A 21,522-nucleotide genomic window follows, 5' to 3' on the forward strand; every position below is an offset into this window, starting at 1 on the left:
TCCTGAATAGATATGAGTGTATTCTTGTCCATACGGCTGTAAAGTAGGAAACATTTAAATCTTATATCAAGAAATTCTTCTCTTTAAATCTGTGATGCTGTTACAATTCCAACAACATGGATTTTTAAAAGACAGAGTGTGAACTTGGCACATTTTCTAAAAGGAGAAATTACTATAGCCCCAAAATCAATTGTCCTTCTGGAAAAAGAAGTGGGTCACAAACTGGGCTAAAGAAGGAGGCCACAAAATGAAGAACAGAGACTGAGTGTTCATTCCCCAAATTGGCCGCAATCAGCCCCGTTTAAAGTGGATCACTTCAATGACTACCTTCCTTCATGTTGATAATGAACAGCCTTGGGCATGGCAAAGAAAAGCAACATGTCTCGCCTCGCTCGCTCCCAACCTTCCTGCTACAAACACACTTTTTTTCTAACCTTAAAACATCAATTAGTTTACTGCGACCAGATCAAACGCTGGTGAAAAAGTCCTTCCTTGTGTCTCAATGCAACTCAAGTTTTGGAAAATCTACCTGTAAACTTTTCATGATTTATGTCATTTAACTTGGATTTGGATCACTTATTTATGGCCCCGTTGTACCTTTTATTGGTTGATGCTGCTTTTTTTTTTGTGGTGTAAGAAATGACACATTTCTGCTGAAATGATGTTCAGCGTTACAGCATGTGTACTCAGGCACTGATGTTCTTTTATCTTTCAGTCTTTCTTATTCTATTTTATGTTTATTTCTTGACTACCAAAATACCACAGCGCAGAGATCTGCATATTTAACTGAACTCAAAACCGGGTTAATTCTCCTGTAATAAATATTTTTTTCCATCGGTTCTGTGTGCAGTGGTGCTAAAGCGTGCAAGTGCATCCAAAGGATATCTGATTTTAACACTCTGCAGCATTTAAAGCTCGATTTAAGGGAAATGTAGTGTCCGTTTTACCAAAGCATTGATCGCACAACAGGACCTGAAACAGAAAAGAGACTGTTAGAAAAATATTGTGGGATGTACAGCAATAGGTCAGTTTTAAAACTGGTTTATATGATAAGAGTATTATTAAAAGTCACAGAGACAAATTTCTGCAAATGTTTTATTACTTGTCATCAAGTACAGGATCTCCTGAAGCCAAATCAGTATGTTTAAACGGAAGACAAGGCAACGTCAGACTGAGTTAAAAATATTAACTACCAGGAACACTGCTTCAACTGATGAACCCTTTAAAAAAAAAAAAAAAAAAAAAAAAATCACTAACTAGAAAGGCCGTCCTCGATATGCTACAGAAGTCTGCACATTCTTGAGCCCTCATCACTGTATTATTCTGCCAAGAACAAATGTGTCCTTTAAATAAACAGCGGAAATAAACGTTTTTACAGAGCATTATTTTCTCACAAAATAGGCGCTCCAAAAACAAAAAGAACAAAACGTTTGAGTCACAGGGAGTGTGGATTAGGTCAACCTGTAAAAAACAAAACAAAACAAACAAAAATAAAAAAAATGTGTCAGGACGGTAAAGATGCAGAAATTAAAATCTGCGCCGTTTGTTATTTGATCCATCAAAGACTACTTCTCCTGGATTTCCTCGGCCAAATCCTGGGGCCGGTCCGACCTGGGGGCCCAGTGGCAGTGGGTGCTGCTGCTGAGGCTGTTGTTGCTGCTGCTGCTGTTGCTGTTGTTGTTGTTGTTGTTGTTGTTGTTGTTGTTGTTGCTGCTGCTGCTGCGGTGACTCAACTTCTGGTCGGCCACTAACTGTTCCAGCTTGTGGATACCTTTCGTTTCGCTGTGGTGTGGGTGTCCAGCAGAAAAAGAAGAGTTCATTCATGAATTCTATTAAGTTCAAGTTTCTAAAAGCAAAGTCGATTTAAAACATAAAATATTTTGGATTCTGCATCATTAAAATTATCTGTTTGTTAGCTGGCTCTTCCAGTGTATTTAACTGTAGCTGATTTAAATCTAAAAGATGCTGACTTTAAAAAAAAAAAAAAAAAAAAAAAATTCATTATTATTCTTCCAGACACCTTACCATGGTTCCACTCTCTGACATCAATGGCGTGCCCATATTTGCCACTCCTTCTTGGCCAACGGCTCCCCCCCTTCCGCTCATGGCCATCATTTGACCTTGGTTAGCACCGGGCCCTGCACTGGCCGGGTTATAGCCATCTGCACGCAAAACAACAGAGCATTGGTTGGTCATTGTACAGCTCCCTGTTGTGAATCATCAGCCAGTAAGAACTGTGGCTGCTACATACTAGACACTGACTTAAAAATAAAAGTTAACGTTGGCTTTTAGTCAAGAGCTAAAATAATTATGGATGCACTGAATCGTCCTCTACGAGATGTGAGTAACTACACCATATACAGTTTTCGTCTGCTCTGTATAACCCTACAATTCATTTGTATTTGGGCACTGGATTTGATTGATTTTTCCAAAAAAGTATTTTCTAAAAGCACATTTTTTGCACTTTATCTCAGTTGTTTTGTCAACTTTGCATGGATGGAAGATAAAAAGTTCAGAGAATCTTTCTGAACCAAGATGGCGCCTTTTCTGAAAAATAGCCATAATAATAGTTGGAATGATAACTACAGCCATGTGAGTGATCAAAGATAACAAGCTGATGTTAACCAGGTTTAACACTGTTCACCAGATAAGCTTGTAAATTTGTATCAAACACAAAAACAGAGGAAGATAAAGGGAATGTGAATAGATTTTAAACCTGGTGATGTTTAAAATCACACAATAACATATAGTACAGCTCATCCAGGATACAGAGACAAACTATGAAATGTTGAGCTGTGGGGGAGCACAGTCATCAGGATCCAACTGTGATTGGTTGGACAAAATTTCACAGCAATAATTAATACAAATTTCAGTTTGTATCAACAACATTCCCACCAATGAAGGCACAGTTATGAGTTGAAAAGCACGATAGCTCACTATGGTCACAATTCAAGGTAAATAAGTTCTGTTCGAATTCAAGCTGAAGCTAGATAGAGTTGGACGTAAATCAGATTAGTGCATCCCCATTTTATAATTTCTGACAAAGATGTTACTTAAGTGTGTGCTTAACTCTTGAGATTCACCTTTAATGAAGAAAATAAAAAACAACAACATCAACGCTATGACGGTGAATCTGTTTACGCAACATTTACAACCAAAAACCAACGTTAATTAAAAAAAAAAAAAAGTTAACTTGAAATATGTTCCATATGTAATTGTGCAATAAGCAGTATGACATTCTCACTTTGACAGCTAAAATTTGAGCCTAAGTGGCAAAATCAAAACCGTTTTACTAACTAATCCTTGGATTGCACATCAACTAAATCATGGAATTCGACCATTAAAAAAAATAATAATAATAAATAAATAATGCAGAATCAAACCGTGGTCCACTACAGCTCCAAGAAAAACTGAACTTCAGTGGGTTCTGAGTAAAGAACATTACAAATCTTCAGGTCAAGACCGTTTTGACATTAGCAGTGGGTGTATATAGGATAATGGTGACGCTTTGACTTAAAAACTCACGCAGTGTCATGGTGGAATAGACACAAATTACATCTACCGCAGCAGCTATGGCTCCACACAATTATATCTTTTTACTTTTAAATTCAATCTCTTTTCCAACATTTCCACTCAGAGTTGTCAAGAGCCAAAAACAAAAGATTGAAACTAAGTTGCATTCTAGTCTTTGGAAACGTTGCATAGATGCTCATGGTCACTCTGTCTAGACGCAAGAACAACAAATTCCAAGTGTTTCTGACGCTCTTGTTTTTGCTGGCAGCTGTTGTGTAGTTAAATTCTCCATTTTAACCCTACACTGCTCTTTGCTGATCCTTAATCAGTGTGTTTTGTGCCAGCAATCGAATGCAAAGTAGACAATCTGCTCCCGAGTTGCCGTTGCTTTGGCATGACTTGCACATGATGCATCACGCAAACGGCCTTCGGATCTGGCTACAATGAGGTTTTGCAGTTTTGTTTAGAAGATGATGTGCAATCCTGGGACAGTCAGTTCATGGTGGACCTCTGAACTACATGAAATGGTTCTGTTCATAATGTCTTCTGTTCAGTAAACCTCAGTCCCCATCCCCTCATCCTGCACCAGTAGATCAGTTTCTGATCCTGGTCATAGTGAACAGATCTGTAACTATTCCCTTCAGCCCAACTTTACTTATGAAGTTGTCATATTGAAATCATAAATAAAAATGGAAACCTCTTTAGTATCGGTTTCTCTAGATAAAAAAAAAAAACAACAAAAAAGATTTCTAGCATGTTTTCATTGCCTTTGCACTACATCCCAAGCGAGTCCATTTTACATCTAAGCATAAAAGAAAAAAAAATGGACTCAATTGGGATGCTAAACAAATAAAAATAATGTAAAATGACATTCAGCTACTCATAAAGTTGTTCAACATTATTTGATCAGGTTTTTTTTGTTGGTTTGTTTTTTTTTTTTTTGTTTTAACCACTCCTTACACAATCATGCCCGTACCTCCCATATTAATGGCTCCACGAGGGCCCAGCTCACCCACTCTCATTTCATGTTCCCTCTGGAAGAAGTGAAGAAGAGTCTCAGAAAAAAAAAAAAAAAAAAAAAAAAAAAAACGCTGCTAAAGGACAAATCTTCAGCGGGTAGCCCACAGGACAACACTCACACCCTCAATTTTTCTGCAAAACTGACCACAGCCAGCTAAATTATCCAAAGCTGTTGTTGAATATAATCATTCTTTACCAATAATGACAAATATTCATGTCAGATTTGGCTTCAGTATGCCTTTATGTAAACTTCTGAAAATAATTTCTATTCAGTACATATTAATATATCAGTGTGGCCACTTATTAAAAATGGCCACACAAAATGGGATATATGTAAATTACACTTCTAAAATACTAAAAGTTGTGCTGAAAGCTTTTGTTTTGTCAGCCAGACCAAACTTCCACCCATTCACACAGGCCCTGACACACCAAGTCAACTTCGAAATTAGAGGGAGGGCGAATTCTACACAACTAGAAGGAAACTACTTAAAACTGTCTGACCACTTTGTGAGTGAAATCAGAGATGAGAGTACAGATCCTAGATACAGTCCACAAAACGAGCATGTGTGAGATTGGTGGACTCAATCCAGACAAATTATAGACTGGTCTCAAACAGCAGTGGGGGCTGTTTACCACGGACACATTCTGCCTGAGGTCTTCACCTGTGAAAAAACATGTTGAGGCAAACAGAGGGATAATAGTACCTGAAATAAGAGCAAAAAAAAAAAAAGCTGCTGAATGACACCTGTCTGTTGATTGTCAGCTTGGTGTGTCACGGCCAAACAGCCAAAACTCGAGTCGCTCCGTGATATCGCCATTCAGTTCGACATTTTTCTACACTTTCTCACAATAACACAGTTATGGACATATTTCCTTCACTCACACATATTGAATTGTATCTATAATACTGCTGACACACAGCCCTTTCCCTCCCTCCCCACTCACTCTCTCAGACAAACACACACATAATCCTGCAAACACAGAAGGTGAAGAAAATTCAGCAATTCGAGATTTCACTCACATGGACAGAATCTGCTTTGGATTTTTTTTTTTTTTTTTACGGTTTAACCCAAGTTAGTGAAACTAGCTGTGACCTAAATCTAAAACCTAATACCTAATCATTTTTATCAACACAGTGTAAATGTTAATAGTCTAATACATACACATATCTGTATACTACGCTAAATTAATCCATCTCTACCGACAACAATATTGGAATTTGCCGCACAACTACCAGATCACTGGGAGACTGGAATATACATTACTGCAAATTCTGTTATCCTCAGCCTTTCTATTATTCATTTACTTACCTGATAAACAGCCAATGTGCTCTAAATATATTAAGAAAAGAGCAACGCCGGTGTCTGAACTGAAGCTGATCTGAGCACCAGGTGGCAGCAACGGCTGGATTTAGAGTCTGTTCCACAACCAGAGTAACTGAATCGAACATCCTACATCTAATGATGAAGTGGTCCACAGATATTTTTCCAAGAGTGCCTCAAATTAATGGCATCTCAAGAGTGGAATTTATCTTTATTAGACTAATGAGTTTAACATGTGCAGTCATAGAGCAGTAAAGCGTTATAGGCACACAAATATATCAATCCATAGCCACTATAAGACACACAGCACATGTGGACCCATGCACTTTAAACCTATGAATTCTGGACTGAGACTAATCAACATGTGGCTGCCAGACTGATGGTCCTAGATGGATGTGAGTGTGTGGATTTGTTATGTGCGTGTAAAGATGTCGACTCCAACAGGACCTCTAAACAGAGCAAAGGACTTGAAGAGAAAAGTTATGACAAAAAAAAATAATAATAATAAAAAAAAAAAGAAACAACATACAGTATCACACCAACAGACATTCACACTGACTGAACATCACGGGCACCATTTTTTCTACTCTGCACGTCTACTTGCATTTGTAAATACCCTTTTGTGATGCAGTGTTTAAGATGAAAACTACACACCCTCAATCATTCACATATTTCCTCGTCTATGTATGAGTCTTTTGTGAATAAGTCTTTTATAAAGTTATAAAGTTTATAAAGTCTATTATTAAAATAGAAATTAATAATGAAAATCATCCTCTGAATTACAGTCAACGCAAAGTAGTTCACCGATGGCGTTGCTCTGATATTGCTACATTTTAACAAGAATCCCTGTTTCCACAATTATTGTAAAGATGTTTTTCGGCTTAAATTACATAAAAAAGATAATCCAGAAAAAGGGCACAAACCTGTCAGAGTTAAAAAACAAACAAGCAAACAAACCAAAAAAAGTTATTATAACAACTAAATCCAACAGAGAGTTGACTTTTGATGTGGCATTATTGTCAAAAAAATGAATTGAACAATCCTGCGTTTGTTACTATGGTTTATTCAGCCTCAGACATTTTGACCACAGTGCAGTAATGACGTGGCTTCAATGCTACAAGTGCAACTATCAAAACACATGGAAGTCCATCCAAAAAGAGTGGAGGGTGGAAAAACTCACCTCCTCAGAAATGATCAAAAGCAGCTATAAAACTATGAGGATGTCAAAAATCCCTCCACAAATGTTTTATTAAGGTACAGGTCAAATGCAAGTCAAAGGCATCAAGGCACAAACTGACCTACCTGGAATTGATTTAAATGTGTTCTGCAGGTTATTCTGAAGGAAAAAGACTTTTACTCTCTGTTAAATCTTTAAACTGCTTGGAAAAAGATGTACATTTATGCAACTACTGTGATGGAAATGCAGAGAGAACTGATGCTGTATGTTAAGTGGTTGCAGTCCACCATTCGGTTCGCTGTTTTGGTACATGAAAAATGTGTGTGCTGATGCAGAGATGAGTTATAACCTCAATGTGTATTTTCCTTCCAGCTGTACTCACACTGTCCAGGTAGTTTGGTTTGAAACCTTCTGGTTGGCGTCTCAGGTCCTCCTGTTCTCTGTGTCTCATCATCTCCTCCTCTCTCCTCCTCCTCTCTTCCTCATGCCTCCAGATAAAGACACACTTTACTACAACAAATCCACAACGATTGACAAGACCAAATTGCCTGATAAAAGCTTAAGCGCGTGGAATTAGTTGTCCCACCCAGATATATGATTTAACTCATCATTACCCCCTAACAGTTTGCATAAAGAGAAGAAAGACACCTCATCTCTATCTGCTTTCGCCTCTGCAGCTCCTGGTTACGGAGCTCCTCCAGTCTCCTCAGCTCCTCCTGACGTCTCATGAGATCTGGAAAAAAAAGAGGTGGACAGCAAAAGAGGAATGAAGTTGGGATGGGTAAATGTGGAAGGAATACATCTTCGTAGCTTTAGGTAGGACACACTAACAACCCTACCTTGTCTCATTAACATGAGCTGATGTTCATGTTTTGCCGACTCCAACTCAGCCTCCAGTTTCTCTTTGGCTTCTTTAATGTTCCTGTCCACCTGATCTCGCTGCTGTTTCTCCATCTCATCAAGAGCTCTCCAGCGAGACGAATACTCAAACTCAAAAGTCCCTGGCTGTGCAAAATGTGGTGGCTGCTCTCGTTCCCTAAGGGAAAGAAGATAAGAACAGCAGTCTGAGAACAGTATCAACAAAATTATTGAGTGCACCCTCCTCCATTGGAGGATGACTTCAAATCCCTTCTTTACCCACTTGTGGTACTTGGGCGTTTTCTGCAGCATTTTTTCAGGCAGGCCATCTTCATTATCAAAGTGCTCTGATGGCTCCACAATGGCTGGACAAGGTGTGCTGGAAAAAAAGAGGAAAACACTATGTGAGGCTCTTCGAAGAAGTTATTCTCATTTCATCTGATGATTTGCTTTATTTTAGATTTGAAGGTAACTATCGTGCCATTTGTGAAACAAATGCATGACGATAATGAATTCAAGCTAGCCATGTGTGTTCATGGCTTCAAAACCCCTCGTCCCCACACTCCTTACGTGGTCAGCAGCAGTGCTCCCTCTGTGCAGCACTCCAGGGCTTTGCGTGCAGCTGCTTTGTTCGCAAACTCTACAATGCCTCTCCCAGTGGGACGACCTCTGTCATCTGTTACAACGATGGCCCGTTCCACAAGCCCAAACTGAGAAAACGCCTAAAAGTACAAGGTGGTTTTCAGATTAAGACACCATCAACAAAACAGGAAAAAGCACAAAGCCAAATGGACAAACATCCTTGTTGAAAGTGTGTCAAGGTCCTCTACCTGTTCCAGCAGTTCATTTGTCACTGCAGGCAGCAGGTTGCGGACCTTGAGTGCAGCACCGTGCGTGGCAAAACGAATCCTAACTGGGCGATTGTTCAGGATCGTCCCATCCAGCTCAGCTTTGGCAATCTCCGCCAATGTCCGGGTTTCCTGGTGAAAAAGGGTACACATTGTAAATGAAACACTGACACGTTGCCGGGTAACAGTGGCAACTGTCAGCTGATGTGTGCTTTACTTTGTACAACTGCCAGTTATGTGGATCCCCAGTTGACAGAAAAGTAGTAAGCAAGTTTGTGCTTTAACCGTACATCCTGTAGTTGATGACTGAGTGAGACAACAGGACAGGAGGAAACATGGTGGTTGCAGAATGACCTATAAACATTATTATATGCATCTATTGAAATGTCTAGTCACTAATATCCAACACAACTATTGTGTGTTACTATTTACAACATGCCCAAAAACAACAAAATATGATAAAACAAAAGACTCTAAATCACAACACAGGAGTCTGGGACTTCAATGAGCAATCAGTAAAACTATGTTTTGTACTAAACCTTCAACATGCTACTGTGACATACAACAGGTGTGGAGTGAACCGACGTAAGCTAGCCAGCCTAGCATGCTAACAGCTAGCTGTGCACAAAAACAAACATCTACCCGTTCAATGTTAAATAAAAAAAATTATGTAAATACACATCGGAAGTGTTTAAAGCCGGAGTTTTGCACACACCAGTCGCACGAAGCCGAATCCGCGGTCTCTGTTGATGAACACCTCGTTAACTTTCCCGTATTTAGCGAACATGTTGGTGAAGTCTTCCTCCGGGATGTCCGCCGGGAGGCTGCCGACGAAGAGGCGACACCTCTGGGTGAAGGTCTTCTCCCCGGGCTTCCGAAAACTCGTGATGTCCAGGGTCATTTCTGCCGAGCCTTCTCCGCTTTCCTCGGCGGCTCTTTCGGCTTGCTCGCCCGCTGGGGACTGCAGCTGCTGCGACGGCTGAGCCGGGCTGTCTTTGTTCGGCGGAGGCTGATCGACGGCCGGGGAGTCGGCAGCGCGTTTGGCCGCCTGAGGAGAGCTGTTGGTCGGCATGCTGGTCGGCATGCTGGCCGGTTGCACGTTCCGGTTAGCCATGGTGGTGTGTGCTGGTTTTCTTGTGTTTAAGTGGTGAAATGTAGGTCAGAAATAAGTTTGTGCAAGAGGCTCGGTGTTTGGGGTGCACACCTGCTCCAAAGATGGCGACCTGTGGGACGAAGTTTGAAAATCGAGTCCGGTCGGAAACTGTTCCCACGTTCAGTTAGGTTCCGCTGCTCATGTGGCACACCAATGTACGTGAACAATGACCAATAAATATTTCTTGCTTGTAAATTTCATCATGCTGTTCCAAAATTATGGGAAAATGCTTATTATTAAATGCCAAAACAATTATTTCACTGACACATCCATTTATTTTTCTGCCAAATTAGAGAGATATGTTCATGAGTTTCTCACAGGCCATGGTGACCCACTGCCTTATTTTTAGTCATATGAAATGCAGAAAACGCTTTCCCAAGGCACCTTCTATACTGAGATCCATCATACGTTTTAAAGTTACCAAGTCTGAAAACGAAATCTCACAGGGGTCGGTTACTGCCCAGTTATCACATATCAGCCTTTTGTCCGAGTTCATGTCATATGAGGAGTGGGCCTGTGCACATTTCTGAGATGCTGTTTCTTGGTTTTCCCATGTGGAGAGGCCATCTGTCCAAATTATCTCTTGCATATGCTTCTGAAATGCCTCTGTGTGACAAAGGTCTGCAGGGCAGTTTTCTCTTTCCTCATTCTCCTGCTAGGGATCACATACCAGGTCAGAGGGTTGCTGTTTTGAATTTATGTTCAAGTCAGCAACATGCTGTGTATTTTCCTCAGGGAATGTGCTTAAAGGTTTGCTAATTAGGGCAATAGTTATGAAAAAAAATGCTTTGATCTCTTTGAGCCCTGAATTATTAATTTAACATATCTGAGCATCAGTAATTTGGTTGCATTTGAGGAACATATTTTTTCCGAGAGTCTATGGACACTGCATCGTGTTACCGAACTGCTAGAACAAAAAATAATAATTTTTAAGACTTCTTAATTATTAACTTTTATGTAACATGATCTTAGAAGTTCAGTCTAAAACTGCACTGACATGAACTTTTTCCAAAGTATCCCTTATTAACGGGATCCACAAAACACGCAGAAAATGCGACTGTAAATGTATTGTTGTGACGTAGCTGTGACGCAACAGCCACCCCCACCCACCCCACCCTCCCTCCCTCCCTCCCTCAGCGGATCACCCACCGCCGAGTTCTTCACGGAGGATGGGACTCTCCTGCGGGCTCATCTTGGAAACACACACCGGTAAGTTGTATGGAAAAGCGCTGTCTGTGGAGTGTGTGTGTGTGTGTGTGTGTTTGTGTGTGTGTGTGATCGAGTTTGGGTCAGTCTGAATGTGTGTAATGTCATGCATGAGGAAAGTGTGCCGATAGCAGCCGTAATTTAAGAATAAATGGGGTTTGATGTGCGAGAAACGCTGGTAGTTCATTATGTGGGCTTTAAATAGGCCTCTTAAAACGTAGATCAATTTAAAAAGCACATTTTATTTTAATTTAATAATTGGCATGAAATGACATCAGAATAAAAACACCTATAGACCGTCACACCTCTTGGTAATGCACAATATTGCAGCAAAAGTTTTTTAACGCTGGGCTTATGTGTATATGTGTTTGAATTATTTAAGATGTTTTAATTATTGTGTAGAAACTAATATTTTGCAGTAACAACACTAGAGAGCATTACTAATGAATTATTCATCTGTAGTCTGCTCTATCTATACTTTTTTATAGATTATAGGTAGGGCTCTATATATATATGTACAACATCAAAATGCATTTTACCGCTCGTCAATAATGCCATTTAAAATAAAGCTGCCTTCTTTAACTAAATTACATCAGTTACTATCAATAAGACATTGCCTTATCAATAGTAGTTCTTCATGAAAGTTATAGCTGTTTGTTTATTTTCCAAGATTACAGTGTTGCACTGACTGAGTGTGGAGTCTGCTTTGAAAGCAGATTGTGTGTTCGTGTGTAGGATGGGGGGGTGGGGGGGGGGGTGGGGGGTTCTGACCTCTGCTAGTTAATACTCCAACCACAGGGCTGCTTCCATATTTAAGATGCTGAGCACGTTACATGAGGGGTCAATCTAGCCATCAGCTAAGACAAGATATGAGATTTTATCAATGCTATCCACTGAATGCTCTTCAGATGCAGTCGTGTGTCTCTGACCTCCGTACAGAGTAGAAAACAAGGCACAGTTGTATGACAGAAGTCGAGCCCCTGCCATATGTGTCTGGTCGACAGATCCGACCTGCTGGATATCGGCTGAACTTCAAAGACAACCCTGGTGGCCTAAATCTGGATATAGTATTCTTTAGGCACGCATGACCAACATGGGGCCATTACCCTTCATCTGAGCAATTTCACTGTTGACATTTGACGTGTAAGGTTGCTATCTACATTTGTGAGCACTAATGGCTTCATTGTTACATAATTTTATGATCATTGCACTAATTCTGAACATTGAATTTGAGCTTCGGTCTAAAGAATGCACCATGGTGTGTGATGCAGTCTAGTTGAAATGAATAGACTCAATGATCTTGGCTGTATTTATCATCTTTCTGTGTCTGATCCAGTCGCTGCCTGCCTTCACATGGTTTTTCATCTTCTCACATGCATTTGAAGGTCCCATATTATGCAAACGTAGATGCCAATCTGCTCTTGGATCATAAATCAGGTGTAGGTTCTATATTAAAACCATATCAGGCCACAGATAAATGCATACAGTCTGTCTTTGAGTGTTTATCTGCAATATCCAAGGAGCTCCAGAGAGAAAACGGACAGAAGAGAAGATTGAGAAGATTTTTGGATCTTAAAATCACGAATATTTCTTCATACACAAACAAAAGCTACAAATAAAACACAGAAAATGTGTATAATACAGAACATTCAGTGCTTTTTGCCAAAGTAAAACTAAAAAATCCTATTAGGTGTTTCATCAAGTAGACAAAGATGATTTTATCTGTAATATTTACAACGTTTTGGGTCATGTGTGTTTTTCAGCCATAAATATACCATATCTATCTGACAGCACCCCGGGGAAGGTGAGAAGTCAATGACAGTGAGTTATGTTACACTAACCTGCAAGACTTTGTAAAATAATCAGCAATATATTTCAGTAAAACTCAACTCAATCTTATAGCATAGGACATGGGAGCAAAACCTACATAATTCTGGTATGAAGAGGCCACAAGCAAGGTTTATATTTTTAATGTCATCTTCAATAAAACTACTTTTTAGCGTTTGCAGAACACTGTGTTGAGGCTGGCAGTAAAACAGGATGGAGGGCACAAATGCAGACAGACGGGCGGGCTGATAAGTGAGGGAAAGTTACATAATTTACTAAGTGTGCCTAAATCACAGGAAGGCAGTGGCTGAGTCCACAAAGGGCAGAGATAAAAAGAAAACTAAAAACCAGGAGAATAACATTGGAAAATTGGAAACTCACAGTCATCAACTGGAAGTCATCAGCAGCCAAGTCGAAAAAACATATTTAAGCAAGGATCTAAGACAATAGGAGGCAAAACATTGGAAAATGCTGAGACACAGGCTTCACAAATGTGAGGAGACAAAGATGTCAAACTTGAGGGCAGAGCAGTTAATCTCCACGGCAGGAAGCAAAGCAATGACTAATTTCAAAATAAAACAGTGCAGTACAAAGTCAGGAGAGCAGCTCAGTAGTTCGACCATTGTGCGTGAGGAGCTTCACACATCAGCCTGATTTAATTGAGCTTCGTAGTCATGGGAGACAGAGAGATTTAAAAACCTGCTCTCCTCCAGATACTTCAGACTCTAAAGTGGGACCTGAAAGAGCCGCTTGGTGCTGAATGAACCCAGAGTGAAATAAACCCTCTCCATCGCCATCCCTCTCCAGTTGTAACAGGGAGCTATTGTGTCTAATCCCTGCCCTCCTGCCCCCTGCTCTCAGACTCAGGTTTTAGCCCAGATGAGGCCTGGCATCTGCCAGACAGCTCAAAGTTGGAGAGTTAATCTCAAGTTTGGGTTTTTTTTCCCCAGCCTACAGCATATCATTAGGAGCTGTACAGTAGAACAAGTGTTTTGAGGAGTTTCCTGGAGGAGTTTCAGGCCCTTGGGCTGAAGGACTTCCCTGAATCCCTCCATATACTACTCTATCTTTAATTAAGTCGGACCTCCAGACAACTCAACTTCTTCTGCTTCTGTAGTGAAAGCTGGAAAATATTAAAACTGCGGGTGCTGAAACACAACCGCTAAACTCAGGTTGTCACAATCACAAATTTCTCCTAAGGACAAAAACATGTTTGGGGGACTCTTACGATAATAATTTCTAAAATTTTGCACAAAAGTAACTTATATTAGCTTTTTAATTTGTAAAGAAAAGTCACTCTATCTCTGCCATAAACAGGATTTCATTTAGTTTATTAGTTTACATGTATAAACATGCTGTTGTTGCAGAATGTACACAGTATGGTTACTCTGTTTGCAGCAAAGGCACTAACAGTTTTATTGGGGCATGTCTAATGCAAAGAAAACAAGCATTTACTGCCACACAGCCAGCACAAAGCCTGAGGAGAAAAAGGGAGTGAAAGGCATCTGACCTCTGAGCTGATCTAAGACAGCTCCACTGATCTTTATTCAGGGGCAGAACCAGGTCATCTGGTGGATAATCAGTTGACTGGCATGTGAGTGAATTCACAAAGTGCAATTGTTGGAGAGCACAAATGAGGACATGCGACGTCTTCCAAGAAAACAGGGTGCCGCATATTTTTTTTGCAGATGAGACTCGATCAAACTGGGATGTTCTGTGTATCTAAGAAAATGTTTTTGGATAAAAGTAGCTTCACATAGATATTTTCTCTCCAAGGGAAATTCCCACAGGGAGCGAGGGGCTTGGAATTGAAACATAACTCACGTTTATGTCATAAGAGATATTGTTAATATTTATTATAGACATCATCTAGGCCAGTCGTTGAAATGGAGCGTTGGATGCTAAGAGTCAAAGCTTCGTGTTGACCGGTTGGGTACCTGTTCATGCTTAAATAATGAAGCAGCTCACAGCATGAGCAGCACACACAGCTGATCACCTTTATAGAATGATTCACTGTTATTCGCCCTCAGCTTCCCCTTTCTTTCTTGGCACCACTTGTTTTGAGTGCTCATTCAATTCCTTGGCTTTTATTTAATTATTATTTAAATAGGATTTATTTCAAATCTATGTCTTAAGGTGCTCAAAGAGAAAGAGCAGCATTTCTCAGCAGCTACAGCAGATTTAATTGCCTGTGAACGCGGTCGAGGCTCTTTAAAATTTTTCAGATTTTGTTGTTGCTGTCTAACAGGCCAAAAGAGTGCATGAAGATTTTAAAGGCCAATGGTGCAGAGCGGGCCAGCGATGGCCTGGGTCCTGCTTATGATGAACATCGCTCATTGGCTTAAACCTGTCCAATCACGAGACTTCACCATGAAGGACATCATCCAGCTGCATCCGTCAAGTAGGAGGATGAAATTTCTCTTCGCACAATGTGAATTTTTCCTGTACAACCAATAACCTGTCGTTGATGAGCCGCCTGTGCCAATGGACAACAGGATTAGTCCAGGCGATAGGTGGTGCTGCTGGAAGAGCATCATCGAGTTTTGTCTCACCTGATACAGCCTCACTGACATGAACTGTTTGCAGTTGCTTAATTTTTTAACTGTTCAAGTGGCATTTTCTAGTTTACAGACGCCATCATGCATGGAAATACACAATTTTCAACAAATGCTGTTCAATGCTGATAACTTTCAAACAATATATAATAAATATATATAATAAACATTTACAAAAGGTGTGTGTGTCTGTCTTCCACAGCTACACCTCATCCTGGTGGCTTCAAGTGCTTCACGTGTCAAGATGCTGCAGATAACTATGAGTGTAACCGCTGGGCCCCGGATGTGTACTGTCCACAGGGTTTGTGATCTTTTATTTAACTGCTTCTGTGTGTGCATACAGTGATACTGAGTTTAATGAGTATTATTGACTACCGCAGTGGAATTCAATGTAATTTTCATTTAAATTAAGGTGAGCTATGTCCTGCAGATACCAAATACTGTTACACAGTTCACATGATGGATAACAAAGGACACAGTGTGGCTGTGACGAAGCGGTGTGCGACCCTGAAGGACTGTCTGTTTACTGGCTGTGCAGACATCACTGATAATGGCCGCCGGGTATGAATTTGAATGCACTCATGTTCACAACCTAATACTCATCTAAAGCTCCAGTATTTACATTTGCTCAGTTCCTGCTTAGACTCTACAAACCTCTCTGAATGGGACAGAGAAGTCAAACATCAGGTCACCTTTACAATATTTTACTGTCATTGGTCAGGTGTGCTCATCCTGCTGTGAGGGCAACATCTGTAACGTGCAGGTGCCTAAGAACGAGAGCAATGCTATCTTCTCCTCCACTTCTCCCCTGATCAGCTCGAGCAGGAGGCTTCGTCCTGCGACGCTCAGCTGCATCATCCTCATCAGCAGTTTCATCTTGTTTACCTCATAATGATGTTTTTAAAAATGTACGATTTTCATTTATTATGTTCTGGTCAGATTGATTGAATCAATTGTACCAGGATGTTTGAGAACCGAGCCAGTCAGCTGTGTTAATGTGTCTCCTGTCACGACTGCAACATCCTCCTTTCAAATTAATTTCTTTCCTGTTTCAAGTTGTTTTGTACAATTCTTTTAAGCTCTTGTTAATTTATTACAGTGAATGTTTATTGTTCAACCATGTCAGTGTGTACTTTGCTATATACATTGTGCTTTGTTAATATTAAATTTATACATTAAAATCAATGATCTTGTTTTTTGTCCATAAAAAGGATGTGTAGAAATAAAAATTATTGGTTGTGAAACTAAATCAGATAGTTGTTCAGATATAACGAACTTGTTTAACTTATTTTGTGACTCTTACATCATAAAAATGCATTACAGTGTTTGTTATCTTATTAATAATTACTTCATGGCCGGCCTCAGCCCTTTCTGTGAAGAGTTTGCATGCTCACGCCGTGCTGTCTTGGGTTTTCCCCGGTGCTCCAGTTTCCTCCCACATTATAAAAACATGAAGTTAAATTGGACTCTAAATCTCCAGAAAAAAGTCAAGTCATTTGAGCTGCACATAAAGAAAATAAAATAATCCACATGAAAGCTAAAACATGGCCAGCGTTGCATTTACTGTTTTCCTTTCTAAATAAATCATTCTCTTCATCTCCTACAGAACTGGAATGCCCATGTCATTTACTACCTGAGGGAGAATCAGAAATAAAGCAGTTTGATGAGCTCATTGGAAAAGTTTAAGGAAATATAATCAAATATTACATGTTGACAAATAGCCAGCACTGTTTCTGCTCGAGCACAAACTCATCTTTGGTTCTATGGTTGTCTTCAAAACTTTTTGTCACATTTAAATTGAAACGTCTCATAATAAGGAACAGGCTCAGGTGGCAAACTTCTGAGGGAGCACACATTCACAACTGCAGGAAATTGCGTTTCTGCAGTATGACGAGAAGTCACTTTATTTATTCAGCAGTAATGACAGAGCTGAGGAGCTTCAAGTCAAACAGTATCAATATGTCTTTAGATTCTGTGCAACAGATCAAGGGGGACAAAAGGGAACCTTGTATATAGTATGAAAAGTGATGAATTAATCACTAATTCTCTAAAACGTTCTTCAAGACTTCTGAGACAACCAATTTCACATTAGGAAACTCCCACTGTACTGAGTGTGTTTCTTCCTGGATGCAGTGCAGGGCCAACCCAGTTAAAAGGTCACCTCTCAGCCAGAGAAAGCATCCAGGTCAAGTCTTCAGTCATGCTAAATGTTGCCCTGCTGCTGTGTTACAGGAAGACAAACTGTGTACAAGTGTCCACTGATTCAAGCCATGACCTGATGCTACTGTGTGTCAGCTGTCAAACTCCATCAAATCATAAATAGATGCCTTTTGTTTGGATTTAGTTCAAAATAAAATATAAAGCAGCCTATTCTTCATCATCAAGTACATTTGTAAGTCCTTGTAGCCTGGCGATGGCAGCACTGTGAGTAGGTGCGTTCGTGAAAACAGTCCCTACAAACAAAGACGCTTCCCTCAGGATGTGGCGAATAACTGTGCAGGAGCCTGACAACTCGATGTGAAAGCCCAAATGTCTCAGCTCCTCCTCTGTCTTCAGTGTGGTCTGACTCGATGGAGACGCAAAGAACTATGGGGGAACATATGGTGAAAAGAATCACATAATTGTTTTCAGTCTTATTATTTTAGTCAATAAAATGCTGATGCTGTGACTGAAACTCCACAAACCCTTCAAAGTGAAGAGTATAACTGATTATTTTATATTCGTACTGATTTGTCGATTTAAAGTTTAGGTGAAATGGCTGAAAAAAAGATGAACACAGCTTGCAAAGTACAATAAGTGCTAACTTCATGCTCAGACTGTCAGAAAAAATTACCTTATTGATGTGATACAGCTCAGCCAATGACTGACAAATGACGAAAAAAGCTGTACAAATACAAGAAACTGCAGCGCCAGTAAACACTGGTGCGATCCGAATAGTGAACACGGCACCACAAACTGCACCAAGAGTCAGTGACGTGAGTTTATAGCACCTACAAATTAATATGATTATTAGTCTATTTTTTTTATTTGCCGATAGTCCTACACTTCCAGCTATGAGCTGTATTATCATTAAACTTATATTTGCTTTGCAACCATGCTCAAGTTAAGTCATGACACTGGAATAATACGTCTGAAATTCCCTGATATTCCTTAATTATATGTAAAATTAAAAACTCACAGCTGCTCCTGTTGTTGGGTCAATGAAGTCTGCCCAGTATCCTGCAGTCCACAGAGCGAAGCACATCTCTTTCGCACCGCTCACAAACTGTAGTGAGGAAAAACCATGTCAGCTTTATGACGCTTGCAAGTCAAAATTCTGAACACTAAGATGAGATGCCACATGACTCACTCTGTCCAGCAGCTGATCCCGGTCCTGCTCTTTTGTCTTCTCACACCAGCTGCTCCTCTGTGTGACTGTCACAACTGTGATGGACATGTTGGGTGCTGAGGGGAACAACTGCTCCAGATCTAACACACATACAGTTTTGTTACTTCAGGAAAAAGCATTTTCTTTCTTCATGTGTTTATACAGTATTAATTTCTCTTACCTTTCCTCAGTAGTTCAGGGCAGGAACTTATGGAGCAGTCTGAGTCTGTCTGATTAAAGTACTCCTCAGCTTTGTGCACTCTCGTGGATAAAGGACCCAGTTTTCCCTGATAAACACACACACACAAAAAAAAAAAAAAACAACACACATTCAAGTTTCTACTATTTCAACAATATAACTTAAAAAATAAACACAAACAGCAAATCTCATTATTGAATTTCTGAAATATTATTTTTCTTTTTACTAACTGAAAGATAAAGACTGGTATTTATTTTCTTTTAATATCACGGTCCCTTTATGCGTACTAGTTAATGCTCACATGAATTGAATTAGACAAACAAAGTAAATTACAAAGCTTTCAAAATGGACATGCCTTTTAGTATGGAGTGTCTGCAATACAATCTGTACTCTAGGAAATAATGCCCAAATATAAAAACTATTCAAAAACTTACTTGGAACTCACTGACAAACTGGGCCAGTACAAAGTGGTGTCTCTCTATGCTGCTCGGGGCTGTCAGTATATCAGGTACTATTTTGTGGACTGGAGCCTTCTTTTGATCCGCCATGCCGTCCAGGTGACAGTCAAACCCAACATTACCCGGCAACTGGAAGCGCTGGTCCTGAGGTCCAAACGGTCCCATGTTCTCATCAGGCCACACAGTCCTGGGACCTGAAAAGGACGGGACCAAGACATTTGTAGATGTTTTCTAGTTTAGATTTGGTTTTACTTAACATCGTTCAGTTTGCCAAACTGTCTCAACATGTTGCTTTGGAAACAATTTAGCACAACAAAACAAAATAAGAACCAGGAAAGGGACCCTGATCAAAGTTAGCTTGTCCAGTAGTGTGCGCAGTAACCACTTACCTGAGTCTGTGGGTGAAACACTTATGTAAGGCTCATCTGAGCTTGCAGCTGAGAAGGTCCTTGTTCTGCCCATCCTCAGAGCAGCTAATGTTTGACGACAAGCTGCCTTTGATAAGACTAACCTGCCTCGAAGACACATCACCTACAGAAGAACACAACCATCTATTAACAGCTTACGCACTTCTAAAAGTTTTATTTTTCAGCTGCAACACCATCCAATTAGAAATAGTGCCATATATATCCTTTAGGAACACAAAGGCCAAACTCCCTCTGCTTATCAGCTATTTTTAAAAGTCTTCTTAGTGCTAGTAAACATGCACATCTCTTAAAAGACATATTTCAATAGATTCTGATTTTATGGAGTGAAAAATAATCAAAGTTACACTTTTTCACACAATTAAAATAAAAAAAAATTCATTATTTGTTAGACTACTTTTACATATGTTCTTTTCATTCAAGAAAAACTGTAGGACAAAGACCATATCAGGGGGCTTAATATGAAGAGAATAATATCTTGAGACATTTTATATTTCATGTGAAATTGTCTGTTTATAAAATAAACTTTGGTAAGAGACCGTTTAAAATTAGCAAATATAACAAAGGGAGAATGCTACTTACACTACTGGACATCGTTGTCTTTGTTCTTCCACTTCCAAATGATAAACTATAAACAAAAACAAAACAACCGTCTTTTAAAAACAACGACGACGAGCTGTAACTTTATTAGCTCAGAGTTAGCTAACATGATGCAACATCTGAAACGGTGAAAATGGGAGGCGAGGTCGCAGTCCGAGAGTTTCAGATTTAATAAAAACACACAGCAGCTCGCATGTATGATGTTAACAATAAGGAAACAAAAGCAGGTCAACACAAATATTACGTTTACTTTTAACCTTGCTGCTCGTGTTAGCTCGATGTTTGCTAGCAGCCAGCTGATAACACTTTCTCTTTGTGGGGACTTTAATTTACTTCCTGTGACAACAGTCTGCAAAAAAATAAACAAAAAACGGACACTGCCGGCAACTAATGACTTTACACAATCTGTAAGAAAGAGCAAATATGAATAAGATAATGGGATTATATCACACATAGTACATGTTGTTCGTACCTGTCAACTTGCACGTCTTCGCTTTGTGGGGAAAAAAAAAAAAAAGCTACGGGAAGTGATGAGGGTCAAAACATCCGATTACGCAAGCACAGTTTACATCATCGTTAAACGAACTAACATTTAAACTAAAAAAAATAAAAAAATAAATAGAGCCAAAGTCTGAATTTAAAAAGTAATAAAATTTGAAGAAAAATGTCACACGCCACCACATTTAATGGGAAACTTGTCGCACATCTTCCGCAGTGGGAAATCTGCAAATACAGGTTGTGCTTCTGTATTTCTCCACAAGATGGAAGCAAATGAAAGGTTAACGCCATTTATGTCTTCCTTGCATCAACACAATCAGAGATTAAACAGGAAGGAGTCAATGAGCATATTTATATAAGACATGTTTTAACAAAAATCATTACAAAATAAACCTCAAACCTATGTAGCTCTAATAGACAGCCATCTATCATCAATCCTCCTACAAATGGCCTCAACATCCAACAAAGAAGTGAAAAAAACTTCATTGTCCTGACA

General features: G+C 39.7%; 3 protein-coding genes across 6 annotated transcripts; 1 reads left to right on the forward strand and 2 right to left on the reverse strand.

Moving 5' to 3' along the window:
• Positions 1-1,087: 1,087 nt before the first annotated feature.
• Positions 1,088-9,951, reverse strand: pspc1 (paraspeckle component 1). 2 transcript variants are annotated; one of them, XM_029522044.1, is made up of 10 exons: positions 9,454-9,951; positions 8,721-8,870; positions 8,461-8,612; positions 8,174-8,269; positions 7,872-8,068; positions 7,681-7,765; positions 7,415-7,520; positions 4,490-4,547; positions 2,026-2,162; positions 1,088-1,782 (listed from the first exon to the last, which is right to left on the reverse strand). In XM_029522044.1, the coding sequence occupies exons 1-10, from the start codon at positions 9,850-9,852 to the stop codon at positions 1,528-1,530; spliced, it is 1,635 nt and encodes a 544-aa protein (XP_029377904.1). In that variant the 5' UTR covers positions 9,853-9,951; the 3' UTR covers positions 1,088-1,527. The 2 variants fall into 2 exon arrangements, 1 of the variants encoding a protein (XP_029377904.1); XR_003841735.1 differs by lacking the exon at positions 4,490-4,547 and having other exon boundaries at positions 1,641-1,782.
• A 1,110-nt stretch (positions 9,952-11,061) lies between these two features.
• On the forward strand, positions 11,062-16,654 carry lypd6 (LY6/PLAUR domain containing 6). 3 transcript variants are annotated; one of them, XM_029521065.1, is made up of 5 exons: positions 11,062-11,100; positions 15,173-15,325; positions 15,682-15,780; positions 15,892-16,040; positions 16,201-16,654. In XM_029521065.1, exons 2-5 carry the CDS (start codon positions 15,205-15,207, stop codon positions 16,369-16,371), a joined length of 540 nt encoding a protein of 179 aa, XP_029376925.1. In that variant the 5' UTR covers positions 11,062-11,100; positions 15,173-15,204; the 3' UTR covers positions 16,372-16,654. The 3 variants fall into 3 exon arrangements, with proteins under 3 accessions (XP_029376925.1, XP_029376942.1, XP_029376934.1); XM_029521082.1 differs by having other exon boundaries at positions 15,910-16,040; XM_029521074.1 differs by lacking the exon at positions 11,062-11,100 and having other exon boundaries at positions 14,620-15,325.
• A 663-nt stretch (positions 16,655-17,317) lies between these two features.
• On the reverse strand, positions 17,318-21,030 carry mmadhca (metabolism of cobalamin associated Da). Its single transcript, XM_029521053.1, has 8 exons — positions 21,001-21,030; positions 20,511-20,556; positions 19,893-20,034; positions 19,480-19,697; positions 19,028-19,133; positions 18,829-18,947; positions 18,658-18,744; positions 17,318-18,065 (listed from the first exon to the last, which is right to left on the reverse strand). Exons 2-8 carry the CDS (start codon positions 20,520-20,522, stop codon positions 17,847-17,849), a joined length of 903 nt encoding a protein of 300 aa, XP_029376913.1. The 5' UTR covers positions 20,523-20,556; positions 21,001-21,030; the 3' UTR covers positions 17,318-17,846.
• Between the last annotated feature and the right edge of the window lie 492 nt (positions 21,031-21,522).

Source organism: Echeneis naucrates, chromosome 2 (genome assembly GCF_900963305.1).
Source record: "Echeneis naucrates chromosome 2, fEcheNa1.1, whole genome shotgun sequence".
Lineage (NCBI taxonomy): Eukaryota > Metazoa > Chordata > Actinopteri > Carangiformes > Echeneidae > Echeneis > Echeneis naucrates.

Excerpts from the sequence above, each read along its gene's own strand:
- pspc1 (XM_029522044.1), bottom strand. The coding sequence starts at position 9,852 with ATGGCTAACCGGAACGTGCAACCGGCCAGCATGCCGACCAGCATGCCG. Across the intron at positions 4,548-7,414 it reads AACCAAACTACCTGGACAGT|AGGGAACATGAAATGAGAGT; the intron begins GTGAGTACAGCT and ends CACTTCTTCCAG. Across the intron at positions 2,163-4,489 it reads TGGAGCCATTAATATGGGAG|ATGGCTATAACCCGGCCAGT; the intron begins GTACGGGCATGA and ends TTTTGCGTGCAG.
- lypd6 (XM_029521065.1), top strand. The coding sequence starts at position 15,205 with ATGGTGCAGAGCGGGCCAGCGATGGCCTGGGTCCTGCTTATGATGAAC. Across the intron at positions 15,781-15,891 it reads GGATGTGTACTGTCCACAGG|GTGAGCTATGTCCTGCAGAT; the intron begins GTTTGTGATCTT and ends ATTTAAATTAAG. Across the intron at positions 16,041-16,200 it reads TCACTGATAATGGCCGCCGG|GTGTGCTCATCCTGCTGTGA; the intron begins GTATGAATTTGA and ends GTCATTGGTCAG.
- mmadhca (XM_029521053.1), bottom strand. Across the intron at positions 18,948-19,027 it reads CCCTGAACTACTGAGGAAAG|ATCTGGAGCAGTTGTTCCCC; the intron begins GTAAGAGAAATT and ends TATGTGTGTTAG. Across the intron at positions 18,066-18,657 it reads ACCCAACAACAGGAGCAGCT|TTCTTTGCGTCTCCATCGAG; the intron begins GTGAGTTTTTAA and ends GTTCCCCCATAG.